Source organism: Camelus dromedarius, chromosome 13, assembly GCF_036321535.1.
Source record: "Camelus dromedarius isolate mCamDro1 chromosome 13, mCamDro1.pat, whole genome shotgun sequence".
Taxonomy (NCBI): domain Eukaryota; kingdom Metazoa; phylum Chordata; class Mammalia; order Artiodactyla; family Camelidae; genus Camelus; species Camelus dromedarius.
In genome coordinates, this window is record NC_087448.1 from 52961177 (window position 1) to 52981240 (window position 20064).

General features: G+C 40.5%; 1 protein-coding gene across 1 annotated transcript in view; it reads left to right on the forward strand.

Annotated features, from left to right (window-relative positions):
* The first annotated feature begins 5878 nt into the window (after nucleotides 1-5878).
* Nucleotides 5879-20064, forward strand: part of GTF2F2 (general transcription factor IIF subunit 2) — a 121296-nt gene continuing 107110 nt past the window's right edge. The window contains exons 1-3 of the mRNA XM_010980855.3: nucleotides 5879-6132; nucleotides 12661-12734; nucleotides 19920-19938. Of these exons, the coding sequence (XP_010979157.1) occupies nucleotides 6067-6132; nucleotides 12661-12734; nucleotides 19920-19938 (159 nt within the window). The 5' untranslated portion in view covers nucleotides 5879-6066. The remainder of the gene's footprint in view (nucleotides 6133-12660; nucleotides 12735-19919; nucleotides 19939-20064) is intronic.

Below are 20064 nucleotides of genomic sequence, written 5' to 3' on the forward strand. Positions count from 1 at the left end.
TCTGTTTTGTTATATTCATTTGCTTGTTTTATTTTTTAGATTCCACATGTAAGTGAGAACATACAGTATTTGTCTTTCTCTCTCTGATCTATTTCACTAAACATAATACCCTCTAGGTCCATCCACATTGTTGCAAATGGCAGAATTTCATTCTTTTTTATGGCTGAGTAGTATTCCACATCACATCTTCTTTATATATTCATCTGTTGATGGACACTTAGGTTGCTTCTATATCTTGACTGTTGTAAATAATGCTGGTATGAACATTGGGGTGCATGTATCTTTTTGAATTAGTGTTTTTGTTTTCTTCAGGTATAGACCCAGGAGGGGAACTGTTGGATCACATGGTAGTTCTATTTTCAGTTTTTTGAAAAACCTCCATACTGTTTTCCATAGTGGCTGCACCAGTTTATATCCTCACCAACGATGTATAGTCCCTTTCGTCCATATCCGCCACAACATTTGTAATTTGTAGGCTTTTTGATGATAACCATTCTGACAGGTGTGAGGTGATATCTCACTGTGGTTTTGATTTGCATTTCTCTGATTAGTGATGTTGAGCATCTTTTCATGTGCCTGTTGGCCATTTGTATGTCTTCTTTGGAAAAATGTCTATTCTGGTCTTCTGCCCAGTAAATGGTTCTATTTTGCTGCACAGCAAGAAATCACAAAGCCGTGTCAATTTGACCTCCTAACTCTATATGTTTCCAGTTTATCTACTTCTCTTCATCTCCACTGCCACCTTCCTAATCCAAACCATTGCCCTCTCCAACTTAAATTAGTGTGATAATTTCTGAACTAGTCTCCTAGTTTCCATTCTGGCTACTTCTCATCCATTTTTTTCCCCACAGCAGCTAGAGATCTTTTTTTTAAATGTAAATCTGGTTATTTTATACTCAAGCTTAAAAATCTTCTTCTGGTTTCTATTTGATCTGCAGCAGGCCTCTGAGGCCTTGCATGGGCTGACCTCCCATTCCATCTCAGGCTGGTGGCACTGTCACTGCTTCCCCCACATTCACTGCACCCTGCCCCCTGGCATCCCCTCTGTTCCACAGACACCAACACACAGGTCGGTTCCTTTGGGGTTTGCAGATGCTACTCCCTTTTTTCCAGAACACTAATAATTAAATAAATTGCATTGAACACAAGGTTAATAAACACCAAAAACTCATCACTTCCCAATTATTTTACTGTATCTTACAATAATTTATGCTCTTGAAGTTATTTACATCTAATATATCCCTAGAGTGAAGCCTGAAGGCATGCTAGTATGCACCTCATCCAACCTATACTGCAAATCAGGCAAATGTTACAAACCAGGGCTTTTTCTAGGGGTTAAAAAAAGCCAGTTGTTAACCATTTACCAGCACATCACTGCCTATGATAAATCTTTTGTGCTTCCTTTCAATTATTTGACCCAATATAATTAATGTAGTTACCAAACAGTTTTCATATTGTAGTGTTGTCATTTTGACTTGTTTTCTCATTTAACCATGTAAGAGCTCTATGAGGTAGGAATAATAATCCCATTTTATTAGCTAGGAAATAGATGCAGAGATGATAAAATAATTAGGCTGGTAGGCTACAGAGCTATGACTTGAAACTATGTTTGATTCCACAGCTCATGTTCAACCATGTGCACATGCTAACAATACGGAAATTATTTTAGGGAATATTTCTTGTTGTTTGCGCGTGACTGGGGAAGCAAAGCCTCTTCAAGGGAAGGCATGTATTCTGTGAAATAACTGAGGGGGTGAAGGGAGAGGCAGGGAGAATTCAGAGATGAGGTCTTACGGCCTTGGTGTGATATTGAAGAAAAATTATCTATTTATACCATCACTAATGTAAAGGAAATCTAATCAATTATCACTATGCCACATTCATTTGCAATTTTTTAATGAAAATCTTTATGTTAATAACCAATAAATACTAAATGTGGCTTACTGAGAAGGATTTTGCAAAAGTCACAAACTTCCAGTTATTTGATAAATCAGCACTAGGGAAGTAATGTACAACATGATAAATATACTTAACACTGCTGTATGTTATATATGAAAGTTGTTGAGAATAAGTCCTAAGAATTCTCATCATAAGGAAAAAATTTTTTTTCTATTTCTTTAATTTGGTATATATATGAGATGATGGATGGTCACTAAACTTATTGTGATAATCATTTCATGATGTATGTTAAGTCAAATCATTATGCTGTACACCTTAAACTTACACAGTGCTGTATGTCGACCGTATCTCAATAAAACTGGAATAAAAAATAAAAATAAAAAAAAGAAGGATTTTTTGGTGGTTTTTTTGGTTTTTGTTTTTTTTGCCAGTGTAAATGCCCCTGGAGGTAGTAATACTTCTTGCTGGAATGTTTCTGAGTAAGTATGAACTAAGAGAATCTCTGGCCTAGAGGGACACTGGGCCGGTATGGGACAGCCAAGGACAAAAATCTGAGAGTGGATTCAGTTACTGTTAATATCATCCTAATTCCTTCAGTTCACCTGTAGCCTCTCCTCTAATGACTGCTGCCTAGACTCTAATGGCTTCTTGATAGAACTGTCATGTTCTCAGTTTACAAGACATGGGGGAATCCTTACTGGATTTTTTGGAAAGTTTTCAGCCAACAGTGAGTTCTTGCGCCTTCCCTCCTTGGTTTACATTTGTGCCTTAAGAGATTTAATAAGAACTTGACTAGTCAATCATCTGGGAGAGTAAAGAATTTTGGAGTTACCTTTTTGGGCGCTGACCTCTGTATCTGTCTGGGATGTTTAATTTTATGTGCCAACCTGACCGGGCCTCAGGTTGCTCAGGTATTTGGTCAAACATTATTCTGAGTGTGTCTCTGAGGATACTTCTGGATGAGTTAACATTTGAATTGGTAGACTGAGTAAAGTAGATCGTCCTCCCTAGTATGGGTGAGCCTCGTCCAATCAGTTGAAGGCCTAAATAGGAAAAAGGGTTCAGTAAGGGAGAATTCACTCTTTCTGCATGTCTTCAAGCTGGGAAATTAATCCTCTCCTGCCTTCAGATTCGGACTGGAACTTACACCATTGTCTCTCCTGCCTCTCAGGTCTTTGGACTCAGACTGGAAACACACCATAAGCTCTCCTGGTCTCCAGCTTGCAGATCTTAGGACTTCTCAGCCTCCATAATCATGTGAGCTAATTCCTATATAGTAAATGTCTATCTACCTACCTATCTATCTATCTATCTATCTATCCAACTATCTATATGTGTGTGTGTGTTTCTCTGGAGAACCCTGAATAATTCAGACTTTGGTACCAAGAGTGGTTCTAGAGGAACAGAAAGTTAAGGATGAGTTTTCTAAATTGGTTCTAGGTTCCTGGAACTGGCTGTCTAATCTGATAAGATTTAAATATGCCAATGACTCTACTTCCAGTAGTAATGAGAGCACTAATAGTCCCTGGCATGACTGGGATATCTGCATTGGATATGCCAAACTGACCACAAGCAGAGATCCAGGGAAACTGTGTGAGAAGGGCATGGGATCATGGTGGAAGGAACCTAAAGCTGGATTGGGCCAAAATTATTGATGTCTGGCATACAATAGGCCTTTAGGAGGGTGAAGGATCTGGCTGCAGTATCTGTTACCCTGCTAGTCTCTAGAGTAAATCTGTGATGCTGGTTCACACAGCCCATGTCCTCCTTTTCTCTCACAGCTCATAAGCAACCTCTTGAAGCTGGAAGGAAATTTGGAAAGGACAGATAGGAGAAGTTCTTTGTTCAAAAGTGTGTGAGGATGAGGTGCTCAATAAATTGCTTACTACTTCTTCCTTATATAATCATTTAAAAATCTTCCCTTTTTTCTTCCTTCTCTAGGCATTTCTTCTTGGGCCATTTGTTCTCTTCCCCCAACCCCTGTAAACACACACACACACACACACACACACACACACACACACACACTTTAAGGCTTTCCATAAACCATAGATCAAGGCCAAGGTCATAATCCTTTAAAGTTCATTACTAGGGTTATCCAAGCTATGTTAATTCTCTCCTCTAATGGTCTCATATTTCAGTTTATTCCTTCTGTTTGATCAAAGCTTAAAGCAGCTCTTTTACCCACTTGTCCTTTATATGTCCCAAGCTGTGACACAGAATGCAATCTTCCTTTTCAACACATGCCTGGTCTCGCATTTTCCCTATTAGTTTCCCCAGCAGATCTCTGAGACCTGACTGTTTTTCCTAGTCCTATGCTGCACAGACATGGAATTTCTTCTTCAATTGTGTGCATGGTTCTCAGGCGGGATTCAACACATTACTTGTCATTCTTACAGTATCTTACTGTTTGTTTCTCTTCCAGCAAATGTTCATTCAGTCAAAGCCTACTGAGATCTGACAAGGCATCAACACTGTGATAGACATTGTGAATAAAAAATGAATAAAACATTATTTCTGCCTAGGAGGAGCTCATAGTCTAGAAGGCAGAGGCAGCATGTAAACATGTATATTATAGCACATTGTACTAAGTATTACACACAGTGGTGTGAAAAGAAACGATCTTCCTCTGGAGGAGTTGATAGAAGTGTTGCCGGTGGATGCAACCGGTGTACCAGGTTCTTTTCCACTCCCAGAAAGAATTCAGAGGCAAGATGTAGTGGTTAAAAAAGTAAAGTTAGAATTTATTAAAGGATGGATAGGCACTCTCAAGGGGAGAGCAGGTGGGCTCAGGTGAACAGATGCCCTGTGTTTCTTTGGCAAATTGGTTACATTGGGTGTAAAAATAAATGGGCGGAATATTCATTGGGGAGGGAAGGGTTTGGTGTTGTATTCCCTGATTATCATCCCAACTCCACCTTTCCAAAGAGAGGAAGGATTTTTGTCCTTATTTAGTCTGGATCAGAAGTGTCATGGCAGTGCACGATGGGTACTTCTAATCTGCAAGGCTGATTTTATTGAAATGAGGGCATGATGAGCAAAAGGTTACAACTGGACACTGGAAATTCCTGCCTTTTCTCACCTTTCTTTGTCGGTCTCCAGGCCACTTATCACCCCAAAAGGTGTGACCCCTTATCAGCCCAAAGTTTCCTGTCTCTCTTTCTCTGCCCAGGGACCTCTTGCTCTTACATAATGTATGGTTTCCTGCATTTGGCCTCTGCCCCTCCTTTCTGCCCAATTCCTGCCATTTGGTCTGTGTCCCCTTCTCTCTCCTCATATCTAGCTATCTAGCTATCTGCCTGCTAGAAGGTCTCATAGAAAGTGACATTTTATTAGTCTTGAAACCTAAGTAGGAGTCTGACAATCAGAAAACAAATAATTGAGGAATATCCTGATGTGCTCAGGAAGGTCTGATGGGTTAGGTGTCGTTGGATGTGTGGTGGATTGAGTAGCACGGATCAAACTGAGAGGGTCTGTGTTGAGGGGATTGGATTTTATTTTAGAGGCAAGAAGAGAGAGAGGAAATTCTTTAAGCAGGGGGAGTTTAACAATCAGATTTGTCTGTTGTCATTGACCTCATTATATGGATCTGGGTTTTGGAATCTGATAGGGGTCTGCTCTGCTTGTTTAACTGGAGGTGCTCTGGGTAGGCTTTCAATAGAGAACACTTGTGCTAATTCACTTTCTCTGTTTATGATTCCTACCCTGTCTTCCAAATGCTGTCTATCTCTTCTTGGCCAGGGTTGGACATACACTAACAGCCTTTGTCTCTTTAAACCCCATTTTTCTGTTTTGACACTTTTTTTCTTCAGCTATGCTGACCTGGTCTTTAGATGTATCGCTGTCGTTTTGGCCCATCCCACCCTGTGTTTCAATCACTCAGGCACAGCCAGCAGCAGTTGCCGCGCCCACTCAAGAAGTTGCCCAGCCAGGAAGTTTGTCCGCAGCAGCGCGCCGTACTGACGGTAGCCGCGCGCAGGCGCAGTTCCGGGCTCCCGGCGGCGTGTTCCTCTTTCCCTGGGTTTCCGGCATCCCGGCAGGTGGATCCCGGCTCATTGCAGTCAGCTTCCGGCAGCGGCTTACCCTGTGTTCCAGTCCCTCGCCCCACAGTCTCCCAGCTCCCGGGGTAGCTGCTCTGGCCCACACGCCTCCGCCAGCGACGGACCCATGGCCGAGCGCGGGGAACTCGACCTGACCGGCGCTAAACAGAACACCGGTGTGTGGCTGGTCAAGGTAAGGTTTGCGCCGCTCGCGTTTGCGCTCCTCCTTAAAGCAGTTTAAGTGACTTGAGACCGTCCCACCCTGTGCGCCTTTTAAAGTTCTTACGACCATCTCGTTAGAGCTTCACTTATCTTCAGAGGCTGGACTCATTGTTAGGCTCGTTTGCAGATGGAGGAATTAGTTGAGGGACGCCCCAGTATCTTTCAGCCAGTTAAGAGCCCGAACCTACCTGGAGTGGATCTCCTTTCCACGCGACCTGGTTTTTCTGGGGCCCTGTCTTGGTGTCCCCCAACTTGAGCGGTGTATTTTACCCTAGACTGAAGAATTTCTGTATTTCCTCTTGGTGAAACTGATTTTAGTTATGAGTCTGTATGAGGAAGTTGAGTGGCTGCTTCCTGTACAGTTTTCTCAAAGTAGAACTGGCCCCTGCGTACCTTTAAAGTGTTCTTGTAGGTTGATAGCTCTTAGGGAGCTCGCGGGAGAGCTGAGAGAGCTCTGAACTCACGGAAAGAAAGGCCATGGACTGGAGTGTTCTTTTAGAGCATGACTTGGTCTCGTAAAACTGACCATCAATAATTTTTTTTTTTTGTAAAGACAGCAGTTTTGATTAGCCTTTAGTGAGCACAGTATTTGTGTTTTTTCATATTGGGAAGTGTTGACTCTTACTTAGAAGGGTTTCATAAGACATACGTATGTTCAAAGTATGATTTTGACAGTCTTTGAAACTCAAGTAAAGGGACCTTTGGTTTGTTAAATTTCTTAAAAACTTTCATTGCATGGCTGAATTCTCATGAGTTAAATCTGAGAGGCCCTTCCTGTCGACTTCTCTGAAGTAGAGATAAAGCTGGCAAGGTTTTTAGGAGTAGTGGGATTTTTGTAAGCAATGGGTATATTGGAACCTGAATTAAAAGAAACTCTGTCTTTTGGAGGGGAATGGACAGGTGGAGGTATTGATGAGCACTGCATTAGGTCCAACCAGTAGCTTTCTAGCCAGGAAAAAAAGTTGTATTTCAAGCCCAGTCAACCTTTCTCTTACGAGCATTTTGATTAATGTTTGTTGGAGGAGAGGATCAGGACAGGAGGGATGGACATCAGCCCATGTGAATACTGTGTCTTCCATTCAACAGCTCATATGCCACCAAGCTCAACTTTTCGCTTTTTACAGACAGGTAAGCAGTTGGACATTTGTGGCCAAAGAGAAAGCTCTATACCAGGGAGAGATGACCTGGAATGGGTCATACCCTCAAAGCCTTGCAGGAGAAAAAGAAATGTAGGTTTTTTAATGTACCAAGTATTTTACAAAGCGAACTTGTGACATAGGTACTAGTTACCTACATTTTTCAGGTGATAAAATTGAGGCTTAGGGAGGTAATTATCTTGCCTAAGCATGGAGCAGTGATTCAAGTTTAGATCTGTTTGGCTACAAAGCTTATGCCAGGAATAGGAAATGTCTTTTCCCCCCTTAGGTCTCATTAATGAGTTATCTTCCTGGAGAACAAGAGTGAGGTGAGGAACTTTGTTTCTGTTACCTTGGGTTTTGTCAGCTCCGTATGTTGACCTTAAAGAAAACATGTAAGTAAAAGCCACCCGTCAGAGATTGGGGTCCCTGTGAAGCTGGTTCTCAGTCTGCAGGGGTTTGTTGTGTGCTCTTGGGATCATCACCTGTGGAAGGAGAAGAAGTTAAGTGGGATTGGGCAGAGGATGTGAGGCAGTCTTGGTGAAGGCTAAGGATGATTCCACAGGGAGCCCTCCTTCTGTCCTGAGTCGGCGAGGTATACCCTTTTTGCCAGTCATAGCAGTGGTTTGCCCCAGGAAGAGTGTGTGATCGTGGCCAAAGGGCCTCTCTTCAGTAGTGGCAATTCCAAACAAAGCTAACAGCTGAGAGCTATCTGTGGCCACACCCCTAGCAGCTGGGGGAATAAGGCCTTCAGTCTTAATAAGGAAATGGGTGTCACAAGTGTGTGTAATACAGCGCCCTTAATTTGCTTGTACTCTGGGAGAAACAGGGCTTTGGATACTAGTAGTTGGGAAACAAGATACTTGATGAAGCAAAGTTGGCAAACAAGCTTAAGGGAGTGATGTCTGTATATATCACCTTAGCACCTTGACTTCAGAGGCACAGTTGACCTTACTACTGTGTAGCTTGAGTGAATGGGTGGGCGGGTTGATTCATCCAGCCTGCTTTCAGTGATTGCCAGTCATTGTGCTAGGCTCTCTGAGCAGGAATAGACATGGCCCATGCTCTGTAAACTAGGATCCATCGTCTACTGCAGGAGACAGACATCAAATACTGGTCCTAATGAAAACAGTTACAAACAGATAAGGACACTGAAGCAAGGAATGTTGTTTTGTGAGTGTGAATAACAAAGGAACTTGACCTAGTCTAGGAGGTCAAGGGAGGTTTTTGCCCTGAGGAAATAATGCTTAAGTGAGTCATTGTCTTTCACTGTCCCTAGTCTTGGGAAATCTGGAAAGACATCCCCTGTTGTACATAGTATCTTGTCTCCATCTGATTTTCATTAATAAATGTGGAGACAGTAGAAACAACACAGATATCTCACAACTGACATGTTGACAAGAGTGTTTTGGGGAAATATACTAACTAGATTTCAGGTGTTCTTATCCAAAAAAGGTAATTATGTGAGGAGACAACATGTTCATTCGCTTGACTGTAATCATTTCACTGTGTATATCAAATCACCCTGTTGTACACCTTAATATATACAGTTTTATTTAAAAATAAAATGTTTTAATTAAATACTTGTTTTTTGGACAGCTGATCTTTTTTGGAGCCTTGGAACCATATATATCATTATTTTTTCCTTTTCCTTCTCTTTTTTTCCCCAACTTAATGTAAATGGACTGGAACTTCTGGGAAGCCCATTTGCATAAGCTCTTGGTGTAGAAAGTTATGCATGATTGACATACTATCTTACTCCTTGTATTCTATTTTTCATTACAAGGGCATATACTATATCGGCAACCTTTTGAATTAAAGAAGCTGGTAGGCTTACCTGGGAACTTAGTGCTTTGAAGAGTACCTGGTGCATAGTAAGAACTATGTAGATGTCTATTAAATAAGTTGAAAGGCTTTGAGAAGAACAGTATCATCTGACCTATGTATTAACATAGTCGCTGTCTCTGCTATACTGAGAATAAAGTGGACATGGACAGGAGTAGAAGCAAGGAAATCAGGAGGCTAATAAAATACTTATACGTGAGATGATGGTGGCTTGGATTAGGATGGTAACCCTGAAATTGGTGAGACGGAGATGGAGTCCGGATGTAAGTTGAAGGTGTTGCTGACAAGCTATATCAGTTGATTGGATGTGGAATGTAAGAAAAAGAGCTATTCAGGGTAACTCCAAGGTTTCAAACTGAGTGCCTGGAAGAATGGAGTTGACTTTTACTTGCAGGAAGAACAAGTTTATGAGGGAGAAATAAAAGTTCTGGTAGGAGGTTTTGAGTTTGAAATGTCTACTGAATATTCAGATGGAGAGTTTGAGTAGGCAGTTGGATATATCAGTTGGGACTTGAGGGGAGAGCTATAAATTTGGGAGTTGTCATTCTATAGATGGTGTTTGAAGTCAAGAGACTGGATGAGATTGCATGAGATTGAGTGTGGATAGAGAAGAGGAGGGGTCTGAGGACTGAAATCAGGGCCCTCTAAGGTCAGGAAGCCAGGAAGATGGGAATCTAGATGTGCAGAGACCAAAAAGAAGAGTCCAGAGAAGTAGGAGGAAAATCAAGAGAGGCTGTAGTGATTTGAAGCCATGTAAAGAAAGTGTTTGAAGGAGGAAACAGTAAGTTCTCAAATATCGTTGATAGGTCTGTAAGGTGAGTACTAAACATTGGCTTGGCAATATGGAGAACTTTTTTAACCTTGGTCACCAATTTCAGTGGAGTGGGGACAGCCTGTCTAGAATAGAACAAAATGGCAGAGGAGGAACTGTAGTTAGCCAGCAGACAACTCCTTCAGGGAGGCAGAGAAATGCAACAGTGGGTGGAAAGAATCATAGGGTCTGCCCTTACTAGGTGTGTGATCATGAGTCAGTTTGCTGACCTCCCTGTGCCTCAGTTTCCTCGTTTGTGAAATGGAGAAAATAATAGGATTGTGTGAGCATTAAATGGTTAAAACATTTAAAAGAGTGTTACTCGATGTATCATTACCTAAAGCTGTATAATATATCACCACAGACTTAGTAGCTTAAGATAGTGCACATGTATTATTCCATAGTTTCTTTGAATCAGGGGGCCTGGCATGGCTTAGTTGGGTCGGTTGCTTCACAGTCTCCCACAGATTGCAATCAAGGTGTCAGCCAGGGCTGGATTCTCAGCTGAAGTTGTGACTGGGGAAAAACTGTTTCCAGGGTTCTGTGGTTGGCAGAATTCAGTTCCTCCAGGGTTGTTGGACCGAGGGCCTAACTTCCTAGCTGACTGCTGGCTGGAGCCTGCTTTGTGTTTCTTGCCACATGGGCTTCTCCAAAATGGCAGCTTACTTCATTGGAGCTGCAAACTGAGAAAACAATGAGAGAAGCAAGACAGAGGTCACAATCTTATGTAACCTAATCACAGAAGGACCATCCCATCCATCACCTTTGCCATGTTGTTATTGATCCGAAGCAAGCTACAGGTCCTGTCCTCACTCAGGGAGAGGCGATTACACAAGGGTGTGAGTATCAGGAGGTGGGGATCCCTGGGGTCCATCTTAGAGTCTTCTGCCATATTTATTAAGCCCTATGAGTGATAGCTGTCGCCACCACCGCCATCAACACACAATCAAATGAAACAATAAATAGATAAATTAATAAAATAAGTGGCTGTAATCAGGATTAGGTTCAGCCAGGCCAGTATGACGGAGAGAGTTAGGGCCAAGGGAACGGTTGTAATGATGGGCTATGAAATGTAGTTCCATTAGAGAGAGACATGAGGACATAAGCAGATGGAGGACAGAGTAAAGATGCTGGAGTCAGTGATTTGAGGGATGGAAGAATAGTTGGAGTCAAAGTACTGAGGAGAGGGCCAGGAAGTTATGAGACAGTGGTCAGATGGTTCCTTGAAATACAGATTATGGAAAGGGTACTGTTATTGATAATGAGAAAGTCTTACAGTATCTAAATATAGGCCTCATTTGAATCAGTAACTTGAAATAAGATGAAGAGAGTATCTCTTCCCTAAGGACTTTATTAGGGAATACAGCTTGAGATTGATTGGTAGAATAGTCGATCTGTAGAACACAATTTTCTCTTTGATTAGTGTAATGGACAAGAAGATTCCCTGGGGCTAAAAATCAAAGACAAAGCAAGAAGCAAAGGCCAACTTAGGCAGTGTTTCAGGATTGAGGCCATGAGGTAATAATTTATTTGGATTCAAGGTTTTATTTGGTGTTGTAACAGGATTTGTCCAGATGAATTTTAGATCTTTATTTAGTTCTGACAGGTAGTGTTGTGGACATTTGCTTCTTTGACTAACTGGTGTCCGCTTGCTCTGACATTGTAACAGCACCCTGAGTTTGCTTTGTGGAAACCACTGCTCCCCTGTCCGTTCTGTGTGGTTCTAATGGTGCTGACTCTCCCTCTCCAAAGGTGTCATTGACTCAGTCTGAACAGTGAAAGGATCTCACTTCTGGGTTCAGTTACAGGCCCAAGGAAGGACACATGACTGGTCAGAGCCACAAGAGACAATCACGTTTTTGCTGGGGCTTCTGGGAAAGAGAACTCTTGTTCTTCAGAAGTAGCTTTAGCCATCTTGCTGCCTAAGGGGGAAGGCTGTCAAAGTGAGTCAGTGTTGTGGGGAGAAGAAATAGATGATGGAAGAGTCCTGGTGACATTATTTGAGCCTTTTATCAAGCCACTTAAAACTACGTCTGGAATTCTTAGTTACTTTTGTCAGTAAATCCACTGTATGGGTAAGTGGGTTTTCTTCTCACTGATAATCGAAGGAGACCTGATAGGTGATAGCTACAATTATCGTAAGGAGTTTGCCAAATCTTGTAAGCTTGTGTGAATAAGTGGAGTGCAGTGTAGGGGAAATCTTCAAAACCCCCTTTCCCTTAGGGTCTTTTACATGCTTTTATTAGTTTGTGGTGTAGCAAAGAGAACATCAGACCAATCTGGAGTCTCTTATGTCTGATACTAGCTAACCTGTGTCTGACACTAACTAACCATGTTATTTCCCCTTTCTGAGCCTTGGTTTTCTTATCTATGGAATGAGGAGAGTGGTAGCAATTTTGTGGGGTGATTGGAAGGATTAATGGGATAGCAGATGTAAAATGGATAGCATGATACCTGACACTGCTGGCTCCCTTCTCCTTCCTCTTCTGGTAGTCTTTCTCAACTCTGAACTTTTATTGGACTTATTTGGGAACATAAATTCATTATTGTTAAGTTATTTGACCAGTTTTAGTTTTGTGTCACCAGAGCTTGGAACTTGATCAGTTATTACAGGCAGAAGGTAAAATTGAAGCCTTATATCACTTTATGTTTAAAAAGATTTGTTAGCATCCAAAATATAGTCTAATAATGTTTTATTTTGTTTTAGGTTCCTAAGTATTTGTCACAGCAATGGGCTAAAGCCCCTGGAAGAGGTGAAGTCGGAAAACTGCGGATTGCCAAGTAAGTTATTTATGTATTTTTGACATTTTATAAAACTTTTTTGTATTTTTTACAAGTACTTTTAAATGTAATTAGAATTCCTTTTCAGGCAGGGAATTTATCTGGAAAATAAGAAGTAATGAGCATGCCAAGGCTTATCAAGAGATGGTTAGGTGCCCTGTAAGGATTCGTGTGTGCACACATACACACACACGCACGCCTCCAGTGATAGTTGTAAATATCAAGTAAAATTTATTGGTGAAAGCTGCTGGCTGAGCAGTAGCAGAGTGTGTGGTCCCTTATCCCTCCATCCTCTCCACGTCTTGTGAGGAGGTATGCTTGAGTTGGGCATAGCTAGATGCACCAAGTGAAGTGCTTCTGTAGGAGGATTTTGCCGTTGTGCCACTGACCTATTTATAGAGGCTTTGGAAGAGGGTAGGGAGCACCTAGTAAACAATGTAAGAGTGTTTCCTGGTTGAGGAAATGGCCTTATTTGAAAGGGAAGCCGCCATAGCTGAGCTCGTGTCAGCCAGAGGCCTTGTGTTCCCTTCTTTCTGTTCATTCATTCTTAATCCAGCTCTAATCCAATTTCCACACCCACTACTCCATTGAAATAGCTCTGGTCTGCCACCAGTATCCTCTTTATCATTTAGCTTTTGTTTCATAACAGACCACCCCAAAATTCAGTGGCTTGGAACAAAAACCGTTTTATTTGCTTATAATTCTGTAGGGCAGTTCTGGACAGTTCTGGTTGGGGCTGACCTGGCTGGTCTTCCTGGCTAGAATGGCCTTACTCGTGTGTCCGGTAGTTGGCTTGCTGTCAGCTGGGGGAGCGGCCACGTATGTTTCATCTCCACATGCTGAGTCACATCATGGTGAAACAGTTCCTAGCGAAAGAGACGGAAGCCCCAGTACATAAGCACGTTGCAAGCCTATGCTTGCATCATATTTGCCAAATGTAAATGTAACTTGTAATATACTCCACCCTCCCTCCACCTCTTGGTGGGAATCGCAGCAAAGAGTTTGGAGTCCTTTTTTTTCCTTTCTTAGAACAATCTACCATGGCCACATTCTTAAATCTAAGAGTCAGCTAGCGGCTCTTCTTAATTGACCTTCAACAGAATTTGACATAGTTGATCACTTCTACCCTCAAATGCTTTTTTTTTTTCACTTCACTTCCGGGACAACAGTCTCTTGATTCTCGTCTCTCACTGGCTGTTCCTTCTCAGTCTCTATTGCTGGCTCTTTCTCATGGCCTCAATCTCTAAGTGTTATTGGATCCCAAGGCTCAGTCTTTGGTTCTTTCCTTCTGTCTCTTTTGAGTGACTTCCTGGGAGGTCTCATCTGGCTTCATGACCTACCAGTGTACTTAAAGCTATATCTCAAGCCTGACCTCTACCCTGATCTTCAGACCCATATCTGACTGCCTCCGTCACGTTTCCACTTGGATGTCTCAGAAGCATCTCAGACTGAATCATTACTATTCCTCTGTTCCTTCTCTCTGGAACACTCTTCCTTTAGAAATCTCTACACCTTGCTCCATACTTAAGGTCCCTGTTTAAATATCAGCTCAGCGAGGCCTTTCCTGACCGCCCTGTGCCATCTCCTGTACTCTTTTTTCCCCCCTGTACCACTTACCGTCATTCTTTCATGTAGTTAATAAATATTTATTCAGCTTCTGCTGTGCCCATCTGACATACTGTGTATTTGCTTGTTTGTGTATTGTCCATCTCTCCTCTTAGATTAGAAGCGCCACAGGTCAGGATTTTTGTTTTGTTGACTGCTGTTTCTCCAGGGTCTAGAGCAGTGCCTGGCAGTGAATTTTTGTTGACTCAGTAAATGAAAACTGCTATGACAAACCAGTAATAATAGCTGTTTTATTCTTTTATTTCCTTAAGCTGTAGTTCTAAATGTGAGAGTTGCTTACCTTTTTCCTGCTTGCTCTCCCGTAGTACAGAGCCTAGACCTCTTTTTGCCTGACATACCCACTCTATGCAAAGCTTATACTTTGGGGGAGATGATTTTAAAGTTTCCTCATTAAAGCCAGCCAGCTGTGGAGTTTGGATTTGGTGGACACCCTGTGGGTTTTGTTCTTTGAAGGAACAATGCTGTGTTCTTGGATGATGTCGTGTCTTTAGAGTGAAAAACTTTGATACCTTCATGTGTTTGTGCCCTAAATATTTTGTTCTGTATCTTACTTGCATTTGTTCTGGGTAAATCTTTTAGTTCTTCCATTTGTTTTAACAAGATTTTTATTGGAAACAGGCATGCTTTCATATGCAAAGTTCTGAAGTTAGGTAGAGACAGTATTTTCTTAAAGAAATGACTACACATTTGGGGGTGGGAGGGTATGGTTTGGTGGTAGAGCTGGTAGAGCGTGTACTTGGCTTGCATGAGATCCCGGGTTCAATGCCCGGTGCCTCCATTAAGGAGGAAAAAAAAAAAGAAGAAAAAAGAAATGACTACACATTCAGTAGCAGAACTGGACTGGAATTCAGGCCTTTGAGTAGTTAGAAAATTCCAGCTAGTACCAGTTCCAGCTCTGTCACCTACTGTTAATGAGACTTTGGACAGGTACTTAATCTTCGAAGTTTAGACTCTCTTCTTTTCCCTACTATCAGCTCCTGGAAACCTCTGTGTAAAGAAAAATACGTAGCTGAGGAATGTAAAATCCTTCTTTTGGTGTGGGAGGAGCGGGCTAGTATGGGACATAGAGTAAAAGGAGCCAGGCTTTAGGGAAAACTTCGCAAGCGCTAAGTACTACTTTGGTCCCTGAAGTAAATATTAAAGATAGCATGCTAAATAAGCAGTAATGGGTGTGCTGTGATTTTTCTTGATCATCCTTTGGGGGAAATTTCAATCTCTTCCTTAGTTTAAAGCAGATATTTTACAGTCACATCTGAAATGCATAGGGTGGCCATGCCTCCAGGTTACGGCCAGTTTCATGTTTTACAGTCCCCGGTTTACCTGTTTTTCCTGTGCAATTATTAATAATATTCCCCCTTTCACTTTCCAGAGTGTCCTGTTTTTGGCAATAAACTATATGTTTTCCCTTAATAAAAACAGATGTGTGTATGTGTATTTTATATGTAGATAAAAGATCTAGCAGGTTTTCTACCTAACAAGAAATACCAGTCTTGCCTTATAGAAGATCTAGATCCTTTTAAAGATGAGAAGAGATTTATAGTAATTAGTACCCTAAGATTGCTATGGAAAAGCTTGAAAACAGCTTGCTCTGGAGTAGGTCTCCTAGCTATCTTGTTTATGTTTCTCATTTGCTTAGTTTTCATTCCTCTTACTGAATTACTAGATTCACTATTAAGTGTAGGAGGAGTGAGGAATGGCTTAGCAGTGCATGTGACTAGGTTATCAAGACTTCAGTTAATTTCAGTTAAATGTGAGTCATCAAGGTTTCGTGGCTATAGACAAAAGGCTCCACTAATAGATGAGTGTTGTTTAGAATGAAGTGGGATGATAACCCCACTGTTTTCTTTGCCAGTTAGCTTACAGCGCAAACATTGTTTTCGGTTTTTAGAGCTGCTGTTGGAGACATGGACGAATAAGTTCATTCAGTGGAGTGAGACTAGGCCAATAAGAAAACTAAAATCAGTTTCCTGTGAGGAATGTTTGAAGGTACTATGGCTGTAAAGAGAAGATTTAGGGCAAACCAGGTGAAACTGTCTTCAGATATTTTTAAGACTAGAAGATGTATAACCAGCTGTTGATTCTTAGAGGCAGATTAACTAGTTTGTGGATTATATGTGTGGTTAAAAAAAGAGTATATTAGGGTGAAAAATGAGAAACAGCTAAGGTTTTAAAAAGGCAGTGTAGCATACTGGTTGTGAGTATGGACTCAGGTCAGCTCTGGGCTTCGTCCAGAGCTTGTCATTTACTAGCTGTGTGATGCTGTGCGACTTTTTTTTTTGCTTATTACCCTGTCTATTTCCTTATCTGTTACAAAGAAATGGTATTAATACCTCATAGGTTCAATGCATGTAAAATACTTAGTGTTCACCTATTGTCATGCCACATACTGCACCGTACAGACAGTAGACCCTGCATTATGTCAGATGTCATGTGGGTATGGACCTCCCCTCCCCATCTGATATCCTTGAGTTAAGCAGCAGCGGCTTGCTTTGCAATAGGCCAGAAGCTAGGAAGAAATCCATGGTGTGGATGTTTGTTCCAGCAGACCCAGAGCTGTGGGGTAAAGGAATTGGGAGAAGCAGAGGGGAGGGAGAAAACATGCAGCTGGGAATGCAGCTCTTCGCAAATGTGGTTCTGTTTATACCTGAAAAAAGTAAGAGTCAAGTTATGAATGAAGTTGAGAAGTTCTGAAGTTATGAAGATGAGAGTAACAGACTTATTTGAACAGTTGGTAACATTTGGACAATTTATGTGATGTTCCCAAACCATTGTACTTGGATTATTTTTATACCTTTGGACATCTGATGTGTACTGCATTTTAGTTGGTTCATAGTTTTGCTTTAGCCTGTTTAATTTTAAAACCAGCCTTTCCACATCAGCTGCCTCAAAAAACTTCAGTTTTCAAAATGTTTAATATACATTGTATTTTACTGACAATCATGTTATCTGTTCTAATACAGTTTCTCTCAGAGACATTTAATTTCTGACTTTATTTCTAAACACATTTAACACTCAGGTTCATAGGGGGGCCTGCTAATAATAGAAAATATGCAAATAAAAATCAATGAGGTAATTTTTTGTTATAAAATTGACTACATTTAGAACAATATTATACTGTTTAAGGACTTTAAATCAGTCCAAACTTTGAAGGGCAGTCTGGCAACACATACATACATAATATACAGACACAGGTATATATACACGTCATACACATTCACATGCACACATACACACTGCTGCTCAAAACAAAGTAGAATAATAATCCTACTGTTTTCTCTGCCAGTTAACTCACAGTGCAAGCATTATGTTCAGTTCTTGGTGCTACCCTTATGGAAAGACACCGACAGACTCATCCAGCAGAGTGAGACTAGGATAATGAGAAGGCTAGAAATATTAATAATAAAATGTTGATGCCTTTGACCCAGCTGTTCCATCAATATCTAGGAACTTATCCTGTGGAAGTAACAAGTTAGTGATGCAAAGATTGATGTACATGGATATTCATTTCAGTATTGTTTGTTATAGAGAAAAATTAGTAACATTCTCAAATTTTTTGGTAAGGGATTAGTTAAGTAAACTGGGCACATTTAAAAATTATTTAATATTTTTATTTTAAAACAATCTCAAGCAACAGAAAAGTTGGAGAACAATAGAAAGAACTTTTTCACCATGTACACTCATGTAATGCAGCATTCTCCTGTGACTTCAAGAATGTAATTTGAGTAAGTCCATATCTTCTAATGTATAGTACATTGATATTAACAAGAGATCTTTATAAAGTTAGAAATATTGAAAGCCACATTAACTATTTCACTGTTATTATTATAATAAATAATATTTAAATCTCTAAAGAAAGCAGTGGAAGTTTCCCTTAGGGATATCTCCTAAACTCAAAATGTATTCAAGTATATGCCTCATTGGAAAAAAAAAAAACTATTACAAACATGGACTTTCTCTTGTGTAATCACAGTTCACTCTTCCAAATCAGTAAATTAACATCAAGTAGTACTACTACCTAATCTTCAGACTTCACTCAAGGTTTGCCAGTTGTCTGAATGATATTTTATAGCAAAAGTATCTGGTCCACAATCTCACTTTGCCTTCTGTTGTCAGACCTCTTTAGTGTCCTTAAATCTGGAACATTTGGAAGTCTTTCCTTGACTGTGATATACTGTATCAACATCAACACTGTGTGTGTTTTCAAGGTAGTTATTTTATACAATTTGAGTTTGATATTTCTTCATGGTTAGATTCTGGTTATGTATCTTTGGCAAGTATATTACAGAAGTGAAGCTGGGTTCTTCTTGTATTCTAACAAGATTTGCATGTTTTCATTTGTTTCATTGTGGTAGTGGTAACTTTGATGACTTGATTAAGGAGTATCTTCTAAGGTTTTTCACAGTAAATTTACTCTTCCCCTTTGTAATTAAGAATTCTGTGTGGTGGTACTTTGACACTATAAAAATACTCCATTCCTCATCAAATTTTCCATATTAATTTATTTATTTATGTTAGTATGAACTCACGGATTCCAGTTTTGTTCAGTGGATCACAGTTTGCTACCATCATTTATTCTGATGTTCAAATTGTCCAAAGTTTAGCTGGTGGAAGCTGCTTCTAGCTGGCACCCATGATCTTTCTTTTCTTTATTGTGGTAAAGAACGCATGTAATCCATCTTAACCATTTACCATCTTAACCATTTTTAAGTGTACAGTTCAGTAGTGTAAGTTCCATATCCTTGTGACATGTCCTCATCATTCTTTTGAGGACTTACTTTTTGTTACAGAGAGATGTTTTAGACTCATCTTGTCCATTTCTGTCTGAGCCCTGGAGGCAGTCATTTATCCATGGAGCTCTGGTTCCTTCTAGATAAAATGGGATTTAGAAGCTAAGATCTGGATACCGCCTTGCTCCCAGACCGTCTCAGCGGGCAGAGCTAGGACTGATTGGGAAGAGGCTGTGGTGAATTCAGTGCCTGCCTGTGCGTGTTGAGGGGATTGTTGTCATGATGAATTGGGGGCACATTGTTGCCAAATCTTACAGTCTTTGAATTAGAGTTTTTGTCTTTTCTGGATATATGCCCAGGAGTGGGATTGCTGGATCACATGGTAACTCTATTTTTCAGTTTTGTAAGGACCTCTATACTGTAGGTATAACTGTTAGGTAAATGAAACTTCTTCAGCTGGACAAAATAGCAAAATTTGCTGAAGTACTGTATATCTGGTATTAAATATGCCATTCACGTGTTGCTGAGTGCTAAAAATGCTCAGAAATAAAGATAAGAATTGTAATAAGATCATCATTTGGATAAAGTATTATTAGGACAGGTTGTAATAATGTTAAGAGACACAAACTCACAATATTTAAAATACTCGTGTGGGAGTAATGGGAATTTGTTTTTCCTAAAGGAGTACAAATTGGAGTAGTTAGGACAGCCAAGGGTAATCTTTGTAAATGTACTATTTTAGTAAATATGAAGTAGTGTTCTTTTAGTTCTTAGCTTTCAGTTGAAAGAAACATGAAATTAAATAATTAAACTTTTCTTTCATCTCTTTCAGGAATCAAGGAAGAACGGAGGTAAGATTATTTTTATGAAAATTTTATTTAAAACTTGAGATTTTACTATGCGTTAGTAGTAGTAAAGAGACGGTAGTGTTTGCATTCTGGGAAACTCCACATCAAACTGGTGGCTGATGGTCAGGA